A 21842-nucleotide genomic window follows, 5' to 3' on the forward strand; every position below is an offset into this window, starting at 1 on the left:
CGTCAATAACTGACAACGCATGGTCAAATCAACGTAATTAACACAAGGACAGCCACAAAGTCATAAGAACCAGTCACATATATTCATATGACAACAAAGCACATCAATCCAGCAGACCTGCAGCGGATCCACGCATTCTACCACACAAGAGCACGAGCCATCTAATATTATTCATAAAAACGTTACTGCAGATGTAAAAAAACAAACGCAGTTTGTCACTTACCAAATTCTTTGTTGACAAAGAATTTAATCCCAGTACATCGTTTCAGTTCCAGTAAGAAGTCCTCGATTCATGGACGCCGTGACAGTAAAGCCGCCCCTGTATTTCGCCGGTCTACAGCGGCCATTCGCACCTGCGCCGGCCCCGCCCCGACCGTCGCCCGGCACGAGCGCACGGCGCAGACCGCAGTAATGGAGAAAGTTTTTAAAAGCACCGTAGTGTCCAGCCGTGCTATGGCGTCCTCAGATCGCGAGGAGTAGTATAATGTCAGTCTATACTGTTGATACAGTTTTCACTGATTATTGACTTTCGGTATTAGAGTCAATTGAACGTGTTCTGTGAAGCATATAATATAGTCGGGGCCGGCGATGTCAGAAACCGGCCCAAACCCCGTCGGCCTACCGGGGATTCCCCCGGTATCCCCGATGGCCAGTCCGCCCCTGAGTAGGACTGCCATAGCCCGGTCACTGTCTGGGAGGATTACACACACACACGCACACACACACACCCCCCCCTGTACTTCTTTTTTGCACACACTCTTGAGAATGTCAAGTCGTCTGGATGAGATTGACAGTCACCAGGGCCACAGGATCACACTCTCACACTCCCGTGGTGAGGTGCTCTGACAGCCACTACCAGCCACAGTGTGTGTGTGTGTGTGTGGTGTGTTACAGTGAAATTACTCGGGGACATGGTTCACCATCTGTCTGTCTGTCTAATATTTGTCATGTAAACGTGTGTTACGCGACGTGCTCTTTTGCTGTCAGTGGATTCACGCTCGAAGAAAACTGCCTGAATTTAGTTTGGGAAAGCGATTTGTCACTCTAATGGGGAACTACTTTGCCTCTGCAAGCAGGGTGGCGGAATAAGACAGTTTACGTAAACGACTCTGTAAAGCCTGGACTACCCTCAACTGTCAAATCTACATTTTCAGACTCCGAACATGGTGAAAGTTTCCCCCTTTAATGGACGTGTCACCTGTGCTTTGAAATAAGTACGGCGTGACAAAAAACCCATGTGTCAATCCTGTGCAAATCCCGATTGTTTTATTTGCAAACTGCGAGTCACAGCGAGCGTGTGATGGCAGCCTGTGAGACCATCTTAGCGTTGGTGACAGAAAACACACCACACAGACACACAAGGAGACACTCTCTGTCCATGTCTGCCAGAGGAGACAAACAAAGGGAAGCAGAGGGGTGTGTTTCAAAAGTTTGTTTTTAATGTTCACTGGAAAACAAAATAATTGCCCACTTCCTCCACCTGAGTCTACACAAAATAATTCACTTGTCATCCAATGAGAGGTTTCCCGATGCCAAAAAGTAGTTCTCTAGACGATCACAGTTTGGTAAACAGTATTAAAAAAAAATACAGCAGTCAAAACTCAATCCAGTAGTCATCAGTAAATGTACAGTGTAGAGATCAAAGCAGTCTATACACAATGAACGAAACAGCAGCCCAAATCTAGGATGTGCATAGAGTTCATGTTAATATTATTTACTCTTCACTCAGCAGATCGCCCGTTGGATGTTTTTTTTTTTCCACCATCGTTGGTTTGAACTCGTCGTGTGAATCGAGCTGTTTTCTCAGTTCTTTCACTCGTGACCTTTTAAAGCTTGTCAGCCTCCGTCTGTGATTTGTGCTCAAGTTCATGGCATTGATTTCACTGTTGTGCATCATTGCTTTGAGGGTTGCATTGTTGGCTTTATTGCTTTATGGAAACTGAATGTTGAAACGTACAAAACGGGTTCATTTCAGATACTGTGACCGTTCGTATATTTGACACTCTGAAAAATAGACTTTTAAGCACTAGAACCAGCTTTAGCTGATATTTTGAGTCCCAACATTGACACCTTGTAATTTGTATATGGAGAACTTAGCAAACAGCAGTTATGGTGAAACACAAGCATTCATCTCGTTGGTGAATGGAAGTCCAATATTCACCTTCCGTTTTTGTTCTCCACCCACTCCTGAGAGAAACATCTGTCTCTTTAGCTGCTAAATGCTCCACTATGTTCACCAGCAAGTCGCTCACTGTGTCTGTCTGATGCTTCACGCTGGGCAGGGAGCATACGGAGATTTAATCCAAACTTCTTTGCTCAAAACAGCTGCCTGCTGCGTCGGTAAACAACAGTATGAGAGCGCCGAGAGTAAACCAGAACACAGACTAAAGTTGCAGGCTGAAAGATGCTAACGCTCCGTAGAGCTAACAGTTACACAAGTATCCACTGTTAATCTAAAAGTGTTGACGCTTTAAAGTACTTTCATCTGCAGTGTTTTGAACATAAACCATTCAAACCTCCTTCATGAGCTTATCTTTCCCCTCGTACCGGTAAGACAACACGGATAATTAGCTTTGCGACGGAGAACTAATCTGTTGCTCTGCAATGAAACTGACGCACGCCAACAACAGGTGGACCCACCGACCAAAAACAGCTGGAATTACGTTTGAATTAGAAAATTTCATGAAAAAAAATGGAAGAAATTGTGCTCTGTCTGCAAAACTCTTGAACAGAGACCAGAAGTATCCAGTTGTTGAATCATTTGGTTTTCTTTCGTCCACATCACATTCGTTGTGTTTTCCACTCACTGTTTGTACTGATTGAAGACTCACTCACCTGTTGTTCAGCCTACTGGAGGTGAACCTAAAGGATGTTATCACACAGGGTATCGACGCCAAAGATGCAATCTTTCTGCACATAATAATTGGTGGAGACGGTGCCGAACAGATAGCAGTACTGCCAGTGTGAGATAACTGTAGTCAATAAGGATTTTGGCTCTCTGACGAAGACTGTGGTGACGTTAATCACAGAGAGAAAATCCCCCAATTCAGGATGTCTGATAATAAATGGAGCAGTGGATTGTACCTCGTGCATTGCTATTCATGTTACACAATAGAAACAGTTTTTGTGTTGACAGTGTTTGTACCTGGTGGACCCAAAAAGAAAAGCGTTAAAAATGTGAGTGGCAGGTTGGTGTACCCGGGCATGGCCCCATCTCCACTTGTAAAAGTCATTACTCCGTTAATGGCAGCACAGTACTTGATAGCATCTCTGCTTCTGCTTCAATTATGGTTCAATTCAGTCACTGCATCAACCAAACACTCAACAAGGTGGGGGGGGGGGGGGATTACTGGCTCCTCGCTCCCTGATCAGAAGTCTAGTTGTCTCTTCCAATCTCCCTAAACGTCTTCACCTTTTCTACTCGAGAGGAAGAGGAGGCGAGAGTGGGGGTGGTGAAGGTGAGAGATGAGTACAAACTTGGCCTGTTTGTTCTCCAGCTTCCCTTCTTCATTAAGGCTCGATAAGAGAAGACGAGCAGGAGGATGAGGGGTGGACAGAAGCATGGCGGATGGTCTGATTGTTGCCTCAGAAAACAGTCATAGAAAAAGAGGAAGTGAATAGTGCAGGCAGGGTCAAGGACCAGCGTCTTCCTCCTGTTCTCCACGTCCGTGTGAAACGTTTCAGATGACCCCGTAGTCCCTGAGAGACTTGAGCAGAACCGTGTCCTTGACGTCGCTGAAGACCCTGCGGATGTTGTTGGTGTCTGTGGCGCAGGTGAAGTGCGGGTACAGAGTCTTCCACTCGTCCCTTTTGTCGCGGTTGGCGGCCTGCTGCTCGTACAGCTTGCGTATGTAGTCCTTGGCGTCCTCGGGGTCACGCCTCTTACCTGTTAACAGAGACGAGAAGGACAGTAATGCCGTGAGGCTAGAATACGGAAACCCTTCTTCATTCTCTAAATTCTTAACAATCTTGGGACAAGAGAAAAGCTCATCACAAAGTTTTGCTTTGTGATTTCCCAGCCGGAGTCATTTTGTTGGATAAAAAGCAGTTAGAGCGCACAACTGCAAATTGAATGACAGGATGATTACAGGCAGTTTTCCTCACCACAGGGCCGGAAATCGATTTTAGCGAGTTTTCTTGTTTGTTATTTCTGTAAATAGTTATTACATTGATAACTACCTCTGTCATGTCATCGGGATGTTGTGATGACGTAAAGGCGAAAGCTGAAGAATTGAAAAAAAGACTGGTCGATAAAAACGTTGGAGCATCACATAAATATTACATAAAGGCAGCGAGAGCCAGAACAGGGGGATCCCATTTATTAAGGGACGAACTAACTAATACAAATTTAAAATTCCATCAGTCTTTCAATGAATCTCTTTAATGTAAAATGTAAAAAATAGTGCCAATCAAAAGTTCCTATGGCCCACAGTGATGTCTTCAAAGTGGCTTTTTTGTTCGACTAAAGACAAACAACTTGTCATATTTGACAGTAAACTGGACATTTTTGGGTTTTTGAACTGCTGGTGGAATGAAAAGCTATTGTAATAGATTACCTTGGGCTGTGGGAACTATTACCAAAATTCATTATTATAATCGAAATGAATAATTGATTAATCGAGGAAATAGATAGACAATCAAATTACAATAATCATTGGTTGCAGCCCTAAATTAAACATAAAAAGCTGTAAGCAGTGATTGTGATTTTTTTATGCTTGATAAATGACTTCTGCGTCACCAGAGTCATCGTTTAATTGACTAATCAATTCAGCGCTGGTCCAACCCACGAGCCTCTCCCCGTGTTAACGTTTTGTCGGACTACAGCAGCCTTCACATGTGGTTACAGCAGCGGTTAGGAGGGCCACACAGGAACACGGCAGCATTAGCAACCAGAGGTACGAACGGCTCGCAGTTGTTAACGTTGAATTGACATCAAGTAGCTTGACCCTGTGTGAGTCACTATTTTAGCACTGATGGTAAAACACAGTGGTCGTACTGCACACACGCACACAATCACTTGAAGTCCATCATTCCCACCTTGCACACATACACACCTCTCACACATTTACACTGGTGGGGTGGGGTGGGTGTGCAGGGCTTGTGTGAAGCTCGGTATCGGTCTGGGGTTGCCATGAGTAACAGAGGGAGGGGGGGGGGTACTATTAGGGCACACCAGCAGACCTACAGGCTGCAGCCACATCATTAAGCACACCAAGTACCTGGATGGGACTCATTTGCAACCGTGTGTGTGTGTGTGTGTGTGCGTGCGCAAAGAGAAATGAATAAATAGTGTTGGCTAAAAAAGATGTAAGGATGTTATGCTGACACCAGGACAGCGATGGAGCGTTCAGAGTCGGGGACACACTGCGGCTCAAATCACTCAGCAAAGTACATTTTTTTATTTATTTTTCAATGACACATTATTGTAGTGGGTGCAGCAGGATGTGATGAGGGAGCTGCATGCCCAAAGCAAATTGGTCAGAGGAGGAAAACAACATTCGTCGAATTTATGGCTCTTAAAATTAATACTCAAAATGTAAATAAAGGTTTTTCCATCCTGGTCGGAATTTACTGGAGCCCATCCATTAAGCGCGTCACTATCTCCATAGCGACTATGATGCTACCCTACAAACTTCTTCAGGATTTAGATTGTAGATTTAACGAGATTAAGATTCAATTCTGCTTCACTTTACAGCGATTTTTTTTTATTGGTTTATTTGATACGGGACGGTGCACTTTAATACAACATTGCTGTAAATGCGCCAGAGTTAGCCAAGAGGCTATTTTTCATCTGTAGTCTCAGGGCAGATGTTACGAAATAAACCTAAAAATAAAGTTAAAGTCAGAGGGGAGCCTGTATGAAACCCAATGCTGCCTTTGTATGAAGACGTTAGTGACATTTGGAAACTGTTGGGTGGCGGGTATCCAGCCAAAGTAACCACAATAAGTAACGCAAGGCGCATAGAGCGGAAAACCGCAAAAGCGGCGCTCATTGAAAACAATTACACTAATCAGCTGCTAAAACGTACTCTGTCTGATCATGGCCATAGTTTAGCATTTCACCTGCTCTTTGAGCTTGAAGAAAAGTTAAGGGATCACCAAAGTTATAACAATTCATCACGGGGGGGAGCTGAACGGCATGGCAATCCATAGTTAAAAAAAGTCAATCTCATGATGGCACAAGAGGAAAAATCATTCGTATGATGATTAATTCACGAAGTGTCTTTTCAAAATGTCAATATGTAATATTTCAGTCTGGAAAGTGGTGGCCGTCAGTACCATGTAACCTCACCATTAACAAACAAACACAGGCACCCTCAGCTTACCTGTGAAGCTGGGGAAGTATTTCTGCAGGTCAGAGGTCTGGACTTTGTCTGCCAGGATGTCAGTCTTGTTGAGGAAGAGGATGATGGAGGTGTTGAAGAACCAAGGAGAATGGATGGTGGTGTAGAACAAAGCCAGACTCTCATGCATACGGTTCTGAAGACAGAGACAGAGTCAGATACAGGTGTGTGTGTGTGTGTGTGTGGCGGGGGGGGGGGGATCTGGATGTCTGAAGCAGAGGAAGCAGTCCTTTAAAGAGAGAGAGGGGGGTCTGGAGCACACGGGCCTCTGTAGAGGTTAATGAATGGGTTGGCAGTCTAAAATGTGTCTGCGACAGATAAACGGCTTAGTGACTGGGTGGGGGGGGGGCTGAGGAGAGAGGGGGGAGAGCGTTCTCTTGTGCGAGAGTGAAACCTGCTGGTGGACGGAGGAAATGACTGCAGTGACAAAAGGTTCTACACAGAAGAGAAGATGGATGGATGTACTACTACATCGCAGAGGTGAATAGATTACGTTATATTTACTGTATTTGTACAACAGCTGTAGTTACTAGTTCATTTTAAGATTCAGATTTTTTAATTCAAAGCCTCCAATCAGTTGAAATATTGAAGATGAAAGCTACCAAACCGTTTATAAAGTGGTTAGAAGTCTCTCCACTCCAATGATATAGGTCTGCAACTAACTATTATTTTAATAATCAATTAGTGTGTTTAAATCAAAGAATATTTGAATATCTAATGGTTGCTTACTCATTTTTAAGACTTGTTGCAACTCTGCAATACTATACTGTGTGCATACAAACATTGGTCTCTCCTCTGCATAATGATGAATGAAGACTTTTATAATGGAGTATTCTGGTAGAACTACTTTTACTGCAGTAAAGGATCTTAGTCCTGATAGATGAGGTTGCTTCTGTTATTTTGAGTGTAGTTTCTCAGTGATCTTACGATGGTCTCTCTCTCCTCCAGGACCTGGTCGTACTCGCTGAGGGAGGCCAGGAAGATGAGCGAGGTGACGTTTTCGAAACAGTGGATCCACTTCCGACGCTCCGACTTCTGACCGCCCACGTCCACAATCCTGTCGGGGAACGGAGGAGAAGATGTCAGGAAGAGTACAGTTTGAATCCTCCGACAAGGAATCATCGGTGCTCATTCTGTTCAAGTCAACGTAAATGCAGAGCAGTCACCAAGTCTTTTAGACTGACACATTTTCTGTTGTTTTGGTTCTGTACTTGGTTCTGCAGAATGTAATGGCTGTAGAATGATGATGCTGCGTTTGGATCGCTTCCCTATGAGCCTCAATTTCACTATGCAATGCTGTCTGCCATTTGTTATAGCACAAAGCAAGTGTGTCACCCATTGCAGGAAGAGGACAGCTCTTTTGTTTACCTCGGTAGCTATCGGTTGCTTTTCCCAGTAACTAAAGAGTATCTAATGTAAGCAGAAATGGCCCGTGTTGTTGGGCTGTAAAAGAAAAAACGGAAAACGATCCAGTTGTCTTTGCGTCAATAACACCACTTGGAAACAATTAGGCGAGGGAGGAGGAGGGACGTTGTCTGTTTCCACTTTAAATTGCTGTGATGTCTACACTGTTGACCTGATATGGACAGAAAAACGCTAAAATCAACATTGGAAGTCAGATTTTTGTCAGTGATGTATTCACCTTGTTGTAAACAAGGTCTGAAAATTTGATTGTCGCGATTTCTTTCACTTTTTGTACTCTTTTTGTAGTGTTTGTTTAAACAAATGCTCAATCTGGCTTTCATGACGTTGTGGTGTCTCGCCAGTGTGCACGACACGGTAATAACGGCTTCATCCGTGATTCGTCCAACCAAGTCGAAGCTTTTCCTCAGGGTTAGGTTATTTTGATTCTGAGCTATACACGTCCTGATTTAAGAGCAGGTGTCATTTCATTTGGGAACACTGTGTTCCTCCAAAGTTAACTTCGGAGGAACACCGTGTGAAAGAAACGTGTTATAAATAAACCCAGAGAGCGACACCCCGCTTCCCGGCGGGGGCTTTGTACAGACTCAATCAGAAATATGATCCTGTTGCATCCAAACGGGCGTGATCAGACAAAGCCTCTTTTTTTTTTCTTTTCTTTTTTCACCGTGCAGTGAATAGCGTCAGTATTGGATTCGTCTGTCTGTCTGACAGGTTGGTAATCTGAAGACCGGCCACCTTAGTGTGATGTTCTTGATGGTGAACGAGTAGTCGTGGATGCCCGTGGTGGGGAATCGAACTCGCAGAACGTCCTGTTCTGTGGGGATGTATTCCGGGGCGGCGATGCGGTCCAGGTTGCTCATGTAGCTGGAGGTGGAGGAGAAACAAGAGAAGAGTCTGTTTGACACAACAGGGGACCTCTAGTGAAACATAATGTCTCTGTTTACACCAAATCCAGCCTCGACCGTGTTACAACAAACTGAAGTGACACAAGATGTACGATGGTATATATATATATATATATATATATATATATACATATATATATATATATATATATATGTATATATATATATATATGTATATATATATATATACATACATATATATATATATATATATATATACATACATATATATATATATATATATATATATATATATATATATATATGTATATGTATATATACGTGTATATATATATATATATATATGTATATGTATATATACGTGTATATATATATATATGTATATGTATATATACGTATATATATATATATATATATATATATGTATATGTATATTACGGGTGTAACGGTTCACAAAATTCACGGTTCGGTACGATACAGTGGAGCCACGGTTCGGTACGTTTCGGTCCGGTAGAAAACTATAAATGCCAGAGAAATGTACTTGATTTTAAAATATATTTATTCATTACAACTAACATCATGAAGTTATTCTTTGACTTTGAACAATGATGGAACTATACCTGAGTGACTCATCTTCTGGGGTGTCTTCTTAGCAACACATAAGCATAAAAAACAAAAACTGCTCCTTAATGTTATGTAGTATTGTTACTTACATCTTGCAAAAGAGATTTTTAATCTCAATGGGACTACCGTACCTGGTTAAATAAAGGTTTTAAAAAAAAAAGTTTTTTTTAAAGATTTTTTGTTTTTTAAATTCAAATGTATTGTTTGGTTCGTCATGCGTATCGAACCGTGAGCCTCGTACCGAACAGTTCAATACGAATACGAGTATTGTTACACCCCTAATATATATATAAAAACAGTGACTAAAAATACAAGAAGGGAGTGGAGTGAGTCCATATCACCCTGTGTAGAGACGGCGGCTTCATGTCCGGTGTTGATACAAGCTGTCGTTAGCTACTGCCTGTCTCTTATCATACACACGGTGATGATTGAGCTGCTGGGTAAACACAGGACAGGACAGCAATAGAAGAGAGAAAACCAGAGGCAGGCAGAGCCTTTTGTTCGGTGACACATCAGATACTTTGAGCGTGAGGCTCATATCTACTGTATGTTCACTCTTTTCACCTCGAGTACAAAGACTCTGTACGGTGACTTTATTCAGGTTTTCCGAATCAGTTTGCTTCCTCAAATACTCTTTGATCAACAGGTGGTTTGAACATGGCCGTATGCAGTACGGTGTGTGAAGAACTAGCCCCCTCCAGTGGTCTCAGTACAAAATAACTATAAACTCGTTCTGGTTGCTGAAACGAAGGCAAAAAACAAAATGAGGCTCAAGTCATGAAAAACAAACGTCCGACTTTTAAGATAATAAAAAGATTGTTTGTTTGAAATCACAAACGTAAAAGAAAACTACAACTGAGTATGAAAAAAGACTGAAAAAAAGGAAACTAATAAGTACACACGGCTTCTCCCGCCCTCCTTAAACTCACCAGTTAGAAAAACAAAAGCTTAAGACAACTTTTCTAGACGGACAGTTTTTTTTTTGGTCCACTTGTGAGTTTTGGTTCAAAGGTCAGATGTGGCCACATTAATGTGACATCTCTTTGATAGCATTCCAAGAGGAAGCTAGTAACGCAGACAGTTTTAGACAATTGACAAACTATTGTCAACAACTACTTCTGTCACTGTTGTGACATAAGCTGGTTCTGAAAAGCGACAATTTTCTGTCTTCTATCCTCCTAACTTAAATATCCGTGTTTTGATTTTTTGGTCAGCCAACCAGAAGATGTCAGTTTCGATAAGCCACAGCTACTTACTACTCTGTGGAGTCCAGGAGCTGGTACTCGCAACGCCGGCTGTAACAGACCCGGATGCCCGAATCTGCCCAGAGGCGGCGGACTGCGTCAACGTAGCTGCGCTCCAGCTGGCTGATCTGCACTGTATTTACGTCCTGCAGCCACTTGGCGTAGATCTGAAAGACAGCGAGAGATCGGTACACAAAAGTTTGCGCAGTGCCGTATTTGTGACGTCTTACAAAACTCTTTCGGTGTTCATGGTGACACTGCCTGCTTCTTCTTATAGACTACAACATGCTGAGTGTGTGTTTCTGTGCCCTCTTGTTTAATGTGGGCACAGTCTCACGACTCCAGTGAGGGCACTTACCCTGATGTCCGCACACCTGTGCTGACGTATGCTTGTTTGTGAGTAAGTGAGTGTGTTTGTGTTCATGTGTGTTGAGGTAAGGGCTGGGTATCGGTATCTTTGAAGGCTTCAAACGAAATAACCCGGTACCAGAAGGTATCGAAACTTCTCACAGTTTCAACCTGTGGGGTGGGCGTTTCGCAGGCCCGCCTCGTACCTCGTTCTCGGGGTTGAAGTAGGGGATTTTGAGAGTGGCCATGGCTCCCGTCATGGCCGTCATGGCTGTGAGAATGTTCTGGTAGATGAATTTGGAAAAGCTCCTCCTCTCCTCCTCTGAGAAGCCTCGTCCGTGGATGATCCTCATCTGTCGGATGAAGGTGGTTTTCCCGCTCTCACCGGTACCTGAAAATATGATAACGACCAAAAAAATGATTGTTACAATTCCGTCATCAGGGCAGCTCAGAGCTCAGAGGTGTTTATTTGGGCCTCTGTTTATTCATGGTCTGCTTGTGTCTTTATGGGTTTCCTCCATGTTTCCCAGCTTCCTCCCACAGCCCAAAGACACGCAGTTCAGGTGAACTGAAGGTGTGACTGTTTGGAATTGGTTGAAGAAACTGAAACAGATAAATGTGATCTAAAAACGGTCGCTGAAAAGGACACTGAAACTTGTCATAAGTTGGATCTGGTGAGCACTCCTGGCACTCTTCCTCATTCCTGGAATGAGGAAATGTTCGAGGAGCTTTAAACATTTTAACTGAGTTTAGCTTCCAATTTTTAAATGGTCTGATAGACTAACTAGATTCTGCTCAGCACCGAACTGCAGACCAAGTTAACAGCTAGCAGGTGGACATAGTGGAGCATTTAGCAGCTAAAGTGCCTGATATCAGGAGTTGGTGAGACCAAAACGGAGCTAAAAGGGGAATCCAACCTGGTCGCCAGGAACAAGACTCAAAGTCGATGTCACTGATGCTCTGCGTCTGCTAGATGTGTAACAGATTAACTTCATGAGGCCAATGTTGTGTCTATAGTCTGTCACATGGCCCAAGTGGCGAAAAAAATTAAATAATGTAGCCAGAAGAAGGATTCAACCTTAAAGGTGCTCTACACGAGATTGGCTCTCGGCTAGCAGCTAACGGTGCTAACAGCGCTTATGGATCCAACAGAGCTAACGGTGCCAACACCGCTAACGGGACCAACAGAGCTAACGGGACCAACAGAGCTAACGGGACCAACAGAGCTAACGGGACCAACAACGCTAACGGGACCAACAACGCTAACGGTGCCAACAACGCTAACGGTGCCAACAGAGCTAACGGGACCAACAGAGCTAACGGGACCAACAGAGCTAACGGGACCAACAGAGCTAACGGGACCAACAGAGCTAACGGGACCAACAATGCTAACGGGACCAACAGAGCTAACGGGACCAACAGAGCTAACGGGACCAACAGAGCTAACGGGACCAACACCGCTAACGGGACCAACAGAGCTAACGGGACCAACAGCGCTAACGGGACCAACAGCGCTAACGGGACCAACAGCGCTAACGGGACCAACAGCGCTAACGGGACCAACAGAGCTAACGGGACCAACAGAGCTAACGGGACCAACAGAGCTAACGGGACCAACAACGCTAACGGGACCAACAGAGCTAACGGGACCAACAGCGCTAACGGGACCAACAGCGCTAACGGGACCAACAACGCTAACGGGACCAACAGCGCTAACGGGACCAACAGCGCTAACGGGACCAACAGCGCTAACGGGACCAACAGAGCTAACGGGACCAACAGAGCTTGGTCCTGTCTAGTATAACGTTGGTATACTAGACATTATCCGATTTGAAAACATGAAAAGCAAAAAGTATTCATTCATTAATTAATAACAATAACAAGTAACACCATTGGTGTTTGCTGCTGTGACGAGTCAAAAAGAGGGTTTTGTCAAATTGAAGTAAATAGATGTGCGGCTTTAGGAAAAGAACAGTAGCGTTAAAATCCAAGTTGTCAGAAGCTGAATTTCAACGAGGCAATACTGTGAGTTATTACAGCGTCGTTTCTCAGCTACGTCTGCAGTTAAGGGATGAAAAGATAACGACCAGTCAACCACAACAGAAGAACAAGGTGACTGAAGGATGCTGTTGAACCGGACGTCACTCTAATAGATGCACTGTTTCTCTTTGCTCTTGATTTTCAGCCTCAGAGTCAAATAATGTCCACGATAAATAAAGAAAAACTTGACTCATCTTCTTTGATTGCCTCATTTTAATGATTATTGTATTGACACTATACAGCTTCCTTTATTTTATCTATATTTCTGTGTCTCTTAACAAGTTGTCGGTTTGTGTATTGCTCCACATTGAGACAGGTTGCAGAGCAACAGTGATTTAGTTGTTGTTTAGAGTGTTTAGAGATGTCTATCAATCAATCAGCCGCCTGCAAGAGGAAACTGAAACTTCTTCTTCCGCTGAACGCTCTCCTGTCACTTCTCAAAGCTGCTTTACAAGAATAGCATCTAATCCACCAACCGAACAGCGCTGAAAGAAAACAGTTGTATTGACAGTCCTGTTCCCGTACACAAGCGCTCGCTTCCTGTCATTCTACGCAGTGATGCAGGAAATAAGACTGGGCAACGAATCAATGTTATTGTTTACTGTCTCCATATCATGGCAGGGTTTCCCCCAGGAAATTTACCAGTTGGTAAACCCCCCCGGCCCAATGGAGGCGGCAGCTGCCTTTTATTTTCAGGAGAGGTCACACTGCACCTTCAGAATAAAACAAAACACTGCAGGAAACCAGCTGCACACCAGTGCAGCTGGTTTGCACAGTGCACCAGTGCACAGCTGCACTTGTCAAATCAAGATGTGGTTCAATGAATCGATTAGACAATCGAAAGAAAACACATCAACACTTGTGATAATTGATTCATCCTTGGTCATTCATCAGTAAAACAAAAAAGCCAAATATTCACTTTTAAAATGTCAGCATTTGCTATCTTTTCTGTGTTTTATTGCATTGTAAATTGAATAACTTTGAACCTTTTGGTCTTTTGTTTCGACACAAATATAAAAATAATCATCAGATCAGTCAATAATAAATACAAGTGTCGATTGCAGCTCTGCTTCACTGGATGTTGTTTCATTATAACACTCAAAAAATAATTTTATTCAATGTGATGAACATCAGCTGAACTTTTAACACATGATTTGGATACTTTTGTTCCATCAATATTGAGATTATTAGGATATACATTTTGTCCGTATTACCCAAAAATAAGACTGCATGGATATATATATATATCAGCCAACAAATTGGTCAACACTTACACAGGAAGTTAAATTCCAGTATACAAAGCATATAAATCTCATATAGATCTCATTGAATAAATCGGCCCTACAGCTATTTGAGTAATTATCAAAATGTCATCCAACCAGCTGTAGAGTAGGCTTGTAGGTTTCTGTGGTTTGCAGGTACAACCGATCCCAATCTGGACCATACTTTGCATACTCACACAGTGACACATGCTCCACATAGCTTTCTCTCTGGACATGAGGCTACCAAACAGGCCAAGCAGTTTTCATTTGCATGGCGGGCATTCCTTTGTAGTGGCCTATATTGTATTTGCATTATAAATATATCTGCCACCATAGATTTCTTTTATTTCTTTTGTCTTCTATTTTTAGGCCTCACACTGCCATCACTGACAAAATGTGAACAAAGGTGCTCTGTGTGCAATGACTGACCCAGCAGGAGGATTTTGATTTCCTTCCTCTCCTTCTTCTTCTGCTGCTTGAGGATCCTCTTGATCTCCTTGTCCACAGCGATGTTTGTCTTCTCCTCCTCGGACAGGCAGCACACACACCTGCGGTGGCACCAGTGCCAGCAGCCCGCCATGGTCAAAACCCACTGAAATGAAAACTGTTAATGAATAATCAGCCTGCGTGTAATGAGCCGATAAGGACTGGTCGTAAACTCGTCAAGTCCATTTGATGTCTTTTCGTTTTTACTGTATTGTTAACTCATTAGACCTGTCGGGACTTATTCTAACACACACACACCCGGAAATCTTACTTTGACACTGCTGAAAGTAATCTGCGCCAATGTAAACAAGTCAGAGGTTAACTTTAAAAATGAGTTATAAAGCCATCTTTGGAGAAGAAAAAGTCACCTGGTTGAGTGCGTTTTAAATGAACTTCTGCTGCAAGTTAGTTCAAGAGGAGTTTTGGAAGTTACAATGACGCGTCTAACCTCCAAATCAGTCCGTCACACTCCCTGTAGTCGGGCAGGTTGACGCTCTGGTTGTTCCTCGCGGTCCATGTCCCACCGTGTCCCCTCAGTCCACTTCCACCTGCGGCTAACAGCTACTGTCGCGGAGGCGCACGAGCAGCGGTCATTGTCCCGCTGTTACGGCTGATAAAACAACTGTTTCTTCTTTTTTTGTTAGCCCACGCGAAACAACCTGCCGCTCGGGAAAGTCCACCGCGCCTACAGAGGAATGTGCAGCCTCCGTGGTCCGCTGGAAACACTGTAACAGGAATGCGCTGTGGGCGACGAGGACGCGGCAAGAGAGCGGCAAACAATCGCGGCAGCGCCGGAAGTCAGACGGTTGGGCCTATAAAATAAGAGCACGTTGTTGCTATTAAACATAGTTCTTAGACATTATGCGTAAAAGAGACATTTTTATTATGAAACGGAATAAATTGCTGCGTTTTGCTCATCGTAAACAAAAAAAAGGTGATGTAGTTGAAAGCTTCACATAAACCACAAGTAGTGGTTTAGCCGACATTACATTTACACAAGCATACTTAAATACAATGTAAATACTATTGTGCTACTCAATACTCTCTTTGCAACAAAATATACTTTAACATCAAAGGTAAACAATAGCCCTCACAGGCCATTTCCTACACTCACTCAAAGTACATTTTGTGTAAAATACTGCAATACATTTTACATAAGTGACATTTTGAACTATTTACTTTTTCTTCTTTTTCTATTTACAGAGCATTTTTTTCATGCAGGAAAAATACCTGCCATATGACATCACTGAAATGTGACCAAACCTGCAGCATGCTTAAGAAGCTAAATCAACTGTAGCTACAGTGCAGCAGTATAGTTAATACCTGACAGTGTGTGATTCATTGTTGATACTGACCACTCCTCTGCTATATTGTTCCAAAGCAAATACCGGTAAGTTGGTCACGAGTCTGTCATGACGTGAATGGATGTGACAAAATACACAATGCTGTTGGAACAGCCAAAACCACTACATGTGTTGACGGCAAATTTGATGTATCAGCTTATGTCTACAGCGAGTTTTGCATGACTTGAGTTCCTGGTTTTGTGGTTTGTCTTATCTGTTATTCTCTTCATGTCTTTTGTCAAGTATATATTTTTAAATAAAGTGATTATCTCTGCAGAACTGTCTAACTTTTGGTGTTTCATTTACATACTTTGGTGTTGTGTCTGGTCAAACAACAGCCTTATTTTGAAAATCCGGCACCGGAAGTTGCAATGCTTCAATTAGGTTTGGTTTGACAGCAGTCTGAATGAGTTCGCTGCGCTGCGGATAAAGTTGCGGCTGCTGCAGAGGCTCCACTGCTTCATGTTTCAGCTGAAGGGAGCTCGAGGGAAATCAGGGACAGGAGTTTCACTGAGTCATTATCTGTTACATAAGCGGATAGTTTCATCTCAACATTGCCAGATTTCATAACATTTTGAGATTATTTATTATTTTTCTGGTGCTCAAGTGTACATTTGGGAACTTTACCAGTTGATATTAATTCAAAACAATCAACTTTATACAACATAAAACATATCAAACATTTAAATCTAAAGCATTTAATCTTTATATGTTATAAATGTATATATATATATTATAATATATTAGGAGACCAACAGCATACAAGTAAATAAAGCAAAGTCTCTCTAAACTCATGAATAAACACTTAAAGTGCCTGTGGGGATCACACAGGTGTATCAGAACAGGTTATTATTCACCCTGCAGGTGTTTTTTGAAGCAGGGATGAAGAGTACAACAGGTATTTTGTGTCAATCTTTTGTCTCAGCCAGCAGAACCGGTCGGTCCAGGCTTTCATGGTCTCAGATATTGAGATCACCTGAGCTCTGTATTTCCATGGGAACAAGGTGAGGTGAAAGACCAAGAGGGAGGCGTGTGTGGACTGGAGGGCTCTTTTTGCCATTGTTATATCGTGTGTACGTTTATAAATACATGCACTACACGTGATTAACAAGTTACATGAGTGTATAAAGCGCTGAGGACACATAAGATATAAGATATCCCTTTTGATTTTGATGATACATGTTTGTATTTGATTCTTAGAAAGTCAGTTTGTATGAATCATTTATTTATATGAATTAGAGTATGTGTATCAAGTATGTGTGTGTTTTTTTCCATGAAAGAAAATGTGTTATTGTATACTTATTACAGTATTATAGATAGTAGTTAGAGTATTAATGTGTTAATATCTATTTCCACTTGTAAGGGGTTTCACCCTCTATATTCTCCAGCATCAAAGGTGTGTTTGTTTAGGAGAATGCATGAACCCGAGAACATCTTTTTAACTTGCTCATGAGATTACCTTTAAATATCAACCAGAAAGCACAATTCAAATTCAATTAAAGTAGACTTTTTAGTTGCAAATGCTCCTTAATTGTTCACTATAAATGGTTCACAACCTTTGTGGGCTTGAGACCCTTTTAAAGTGCAGCATCGTTATGCATCTACATATAAATTGTGAGCAGTTACATCAAAAATCCACTCTGGGAAAAAAATGTATGTGAATATGTGTAGCAGAATATTCCCATTTATTAGCTTGCAACCCCTTCAGATATGTCTTGCGACCCCTTTGTTGGGAACCACTGGCTATACAACAGTCATTTAATCATTTAGTACAGTTCATTTTACTCAACATTAGATTACGAAGACTATAGGAGATATGAGGAGATATCTTCATTTCATAAAATTAAATTTAGGGAAGTGCACAGACGCCTGAACCAATGAATTGAAAGGAAAGAAAGCTGGCACTGTTTACGTGTTTGAGAATGATATGGTTCAAAGTGAGTGAATAAGATCCTTCATGAAGGCTGGTGGCTGGGATAAGTGAAGGTCAGGCTGTGATCTCATGAGTCATGACTGAAGATCTTCCTGACCCTACAGAGAACGGCTTCTTTGATATCTGATGCTGTTCGCTCTTTCAGTTCATTATCTTTGGCATATTGAGCTTCGGGAGTTTTTATTTTTTATACTTAAATATTTTATTAGGGGTTTTTTTTGTAGCAAGGAATTTCCTGTTCGTCCTTCTGGTAGATCGCCCAAATAAAGTGACTTGCATGTGAATAAGATCTGCTGGCCAAGAATATGCTGCATCATTGCAAAGCGTTTTGCCAGAATGTTTGTATCTTGTGGCAGCACCAGAAGATATGGTGGTGGTTTGCACAACCCTCCCCACAGAGCAGAATTATTGAAACGTTTAAGGGGTGGGTGATTTGATTTGTATTACCTGCATCCACACCCTAGTCTATAGTGTGCTCCACCTATTTCAATACATGTCTGTGAAAGAAGATTTGAATGTGATTTGAGCCTCAATACATTCATTTGGATGTTCCTTCTCCTAAAGTAAGTCCCAGACATTTATGTAAGACACTTGTTGCTTGGAAGAATGAAAGCAAGAGGCTCTGATACATGTCAAACGCACACAACGCTTATTTTTCATGTTAGGACTTTTCAACATGTTTGCCAAATTCCTCTGTGGTGGATTGAACCTCTAGTCTTGCGACTACATCACGTGTCCACAAGATGTCACTTCGCTCAAGAGTTTTGTCTGCCGGCTCGTTCACACTTAAAGGGTTTCAGATACAACGAGGAGGAAATACTTTGCCTCTCGTGTCATTACGCTGAAATGTGGACAGGATGAATAACACATTATTAACTGACAAAGACGAGGAATCTCTGTTCGGTGAATTTATCAACGTTTTCACGTCTGCATTCACTTAGTTAACGGCTCTCTACTGCAGATGTACTGTCCTGTACTGAGGCCCAATTTTGAGGTACTCCTGCTTTACTTGATTATTTCCATTTTCTGCTACTTTATACTTTTCCTTCATTACATTTGAGAGGGAAGCGTATTCTTTTACTCCACTGCCTTGATTTGACCGCTATACTAGTAACTGTGAACATTTGACACAGAATATAAAATGCTTTTACATGGACAAGGCAGACATTTGATTTGGTTTCAGAATCTGCTGTTAAAAAGGGTACATTCAAATAAGATGTTTCATCCAAACAGGACATATTAAAACACATTTACATAAAAACACAGTACACAATAATGAAGATATTTTACAGGGACAAACTGTTTTTATAGGTGTTTTTAATTGCACAGGGGACTCTGTATCATCAAACCTTTTTTTTTTTTTGCGTTACTTTACAAAAAAATGTGCCCTCCCTGAGTTTTGGTCGGGAATGAGAGGAATGCAAAAGTAGTTCAGGAACTAAATTCCCACTGTGGCCCTTCGGGAGCCCCACAGGGTAGAATGCAGTGTAGCGGGTGGCAACTATATTGGTTGGCGTGCACATAGCAGACTGCATCTGGATTTCTGTCCCAGTTTAGATAAATCCATACAAGCACAACTTAGTAAGAAACCTTAAGTGTCTAAATTTGGGATTGGCATCTGGGGAGGCCAATCGAATTCCAGCGATTGCACTGGCGACCCTGTTGGATCGACCTATAAGCTGTGTGGTCATATACGTAAGGGACACTTTTAGTATTAGTACTTTGGTACTTTTACTTGTAACCTTATTTTTACATTGCGCCACTGCTCTACTGGATGTGGACCGAATGATTACTCACTCAAGCTAAAGGGAACAAGCGAAACAGGATATTCCACATTCATGTATGCAAATGAGTGAACCAGAGTAACCAGAGTAACTTTACTTGAGTAATGTAAAAACTGAGAGACTTCAGTATTTACATTCTACTGTATTATACTTCTACTCCATTACATTTCAGAGGGAAATAGTTTACGTTTGAATGCGTAACTGTACATTTATTTGAGGGATATAGTACTTTACAGATAAAGAGTTTACAGATAAGCTTGTAAAATACAACATATTGTAATAGATACTTTTTTTTTACAGGGTATGTGTTGGAGCTATTTATTTGATATTGTATTTTGTTATTTCATTTATAAGTAGTATTGTTTAATTATTGTAGATGTTTCATATGTTAAGATTATTTTTCTCTTTAATAGTAATTTGTTTGTTTCTATTATTTTTTGGGTAATTACTGTGGGCACCTGTTGCTATTTAAACGAGTGGCAAGGTAGGACCAGCATGCACCGGGGTGGGCGTATAGTTTTTACCAGCTACACAGGACAGGAGAGACAGCACGACAGGAGTTTGTTAATTAGTTTGTTTGCTTGTTTTATTTGCTTTATTTAATAAATACACCAAAATTGAATCCTGCTTGGACATTTTACTCTCTTCTGGCTGCGTAAAGATACCGACCACGGTGCATCAGTGGCGTTTGATTATTATTTGTTTAAGTTTGATTTAGCCGACAAATGGCCACTACAGTATGTAATCACTTATAATGATCCTTTGATACGAATGAATACTTCCTCCCACTGCCACTGTGGCTGATAAAGTTTCAAACTTAACATATTTAGAATTATTTAAGAGACAAATATATAGACGTACAATTAATACCAGGAAATATATTTCGACAGTCAGCTGATTATAGTTGCAGCTACACGTGTACCCTGAGGTTTAATGACTGATGATCTGTAAGAAAACAACTGTGAAAGTGTTCTGTTTATTTGAAATTGATATCGTTTTCTTTTCTTTTACACGCTGATGTATCTTACGTGTCACATTACAAAGTAAATATGAGACTTTCTGTTTAGTAATAGGTTTCCTGGATACCGTGAGACACTTGACTTAAAAGAAAAGCCACTTCAAATATTGACAGTATCTGTGATGTTACCTGTTTCATTTGTTGACTAAGCATTCTTTTTGGCAGGAAGACAGATCTGATATTGAGGTAGAATTATACCTTTTAAATTCTTTCTTTAAAGTCTTTAGCTAATGTTGGTGCCGTTTAGTCACGAAATGTTGCATCAAGCACTGTGTTGCAGACAGTGGTGGAAGAAATACTCAGATATTTTACTGAAGTAAAAGTACTAACACAACAATGTGAAAATACTGCTGCATTCAAAAGTCCCACTTAAGTAAAACTACATAAGTATAATTAAATATAATATATATAATATTAAATATAAATAAAGTGTCAAAAGTTAAGGTTCCACAGAACAATGTCCTCTGGCTGTGAGTGACATATAATTATAATGTGTTGGCATTTCACTGTAGCAGCTGCTTGAAGAGGCTGGTTTTATCTATTTATATAGAGTTAAGTACTTTAGGGTATTATTGCCTTTCTTAAATGGGTCTCAAGTCAAAAATGTTTGAAACCACTGGTTTACTTATTGGAAATGCATTGTATTTTATAAACTTATAATAAATAAAATGATTTATTTTGTAAAACATGTATCCAAAAAGTAACCAATAACTATAGCTGTCAGAAAAGTATAGTGGAGTAAAAAGTACAATATTTGCCATTACGTATAGTGAAGATTAAATATATAGTAGCATAAAATAGAAATGTACTTTAAAATAGCATGGCTACTACATATTTTAACTTCATATTATATTATTCGGCAATTCTGCACAAAACTACGACCTCTAAACGCTACACAGCTCTCTGATTTTAATTGAGATATATTGTACATATTTTAATAGTATTTTTTGATATTTTTGTTGTATTTGTTTCCATTCTATATTGACATTTCTTGTTATGCACCAAAACACCGAAGTAGATTAATTTCCATGTGAAAAACCTACCTGACAATAAAACCGGATTCTGACTCTGGTTTAGTAAATGTACGTCACTTCTCTGTTTGCAGGTAGATGTTTGAATATTTTT

At 41.2% G+C, this 21842-nt stretch overlaps 1 protein-coding gene across 2 annotated transcripts; it reads right to left on the reverse strand.

Moving 5' to 3' along the window:
• Positions 1-1441: 1441 nt before the first annotated feature.
• Positions 1442-15215, reverse strand: LOC306776303 (guanine nucleotide-binding protein subunit alpha-14-like). 2 transcript variants are annotated; one of them, XM_079266948.1, is made up of 8 exons: positions 15088-15215; positions 14583-14745; positions 11058-11242; positions 10516-10670; positions 8505-8633; positions 7272-7401; positions 6327-6480; positions 1442-3886 (listed from the first exon to the last, which is right to left on the reverse strand). In XM_079266948.1, the coding sequence occupies exons 2-8, from the start codon at positions 14731-14733 to the stop codon at positions 3681-3683; spliced, it is 1110 nt and encodes a 369-aa protein (XP_079123074.1). In that variant the 5' UTR covers positions 14734-14745; positions 15088-15215; the 3' UTR covers positions 1442-3680. The 2 variants fall into 2 exon arrangements, with proteins under 2 accessions (XP_079123074.1, XP_079123075.1); XM_079266949.1 differs by having other exon boundaries at positions 15008-15107.
• Between the last annotated feature and the right edge of the window lie 6627 nt (positions 15216-21842).

This window comes from Melanostigma gelatinosum, assembly GCF_949748355.1.
Source record: "Melanostigma gelatinosum genome assembly, chromosome: 4".
In the NCBI taxonomy this organism is placed as follows: Eukaryota; Metazoa; Chordata; class Actinopteri; order Perciformes; family Zoarcidae; genus Melanostigma; species Melanostigma gelatinosum.

Excerpts from the sequence above, each read along its gene's own strand:
- LOC306776303 (XM_079266948.1), bottom strand. The coding sequence starts at position 14,733 with ATGGCGGGCTGCTGGCACTGGTGCCACCGCAGGTGTGTGTGCTGCCTG. Across the intron at positions 10,671-11,057 it reads ACTTCAACCCCGAGAACGAG|ATCTACGCCAAGTGGCTGCA; the intron begins GTACGAGGCGGG and ends GCTGTCTTTCAG. Across the intron at positions 6,481-7,271 it reads TGGAGGAGAGAGAGACCATC|AACCGTATGCATGAGAGTCT; the intron begins GTAAGATCACTG and ends CTCTGTCTTCAG.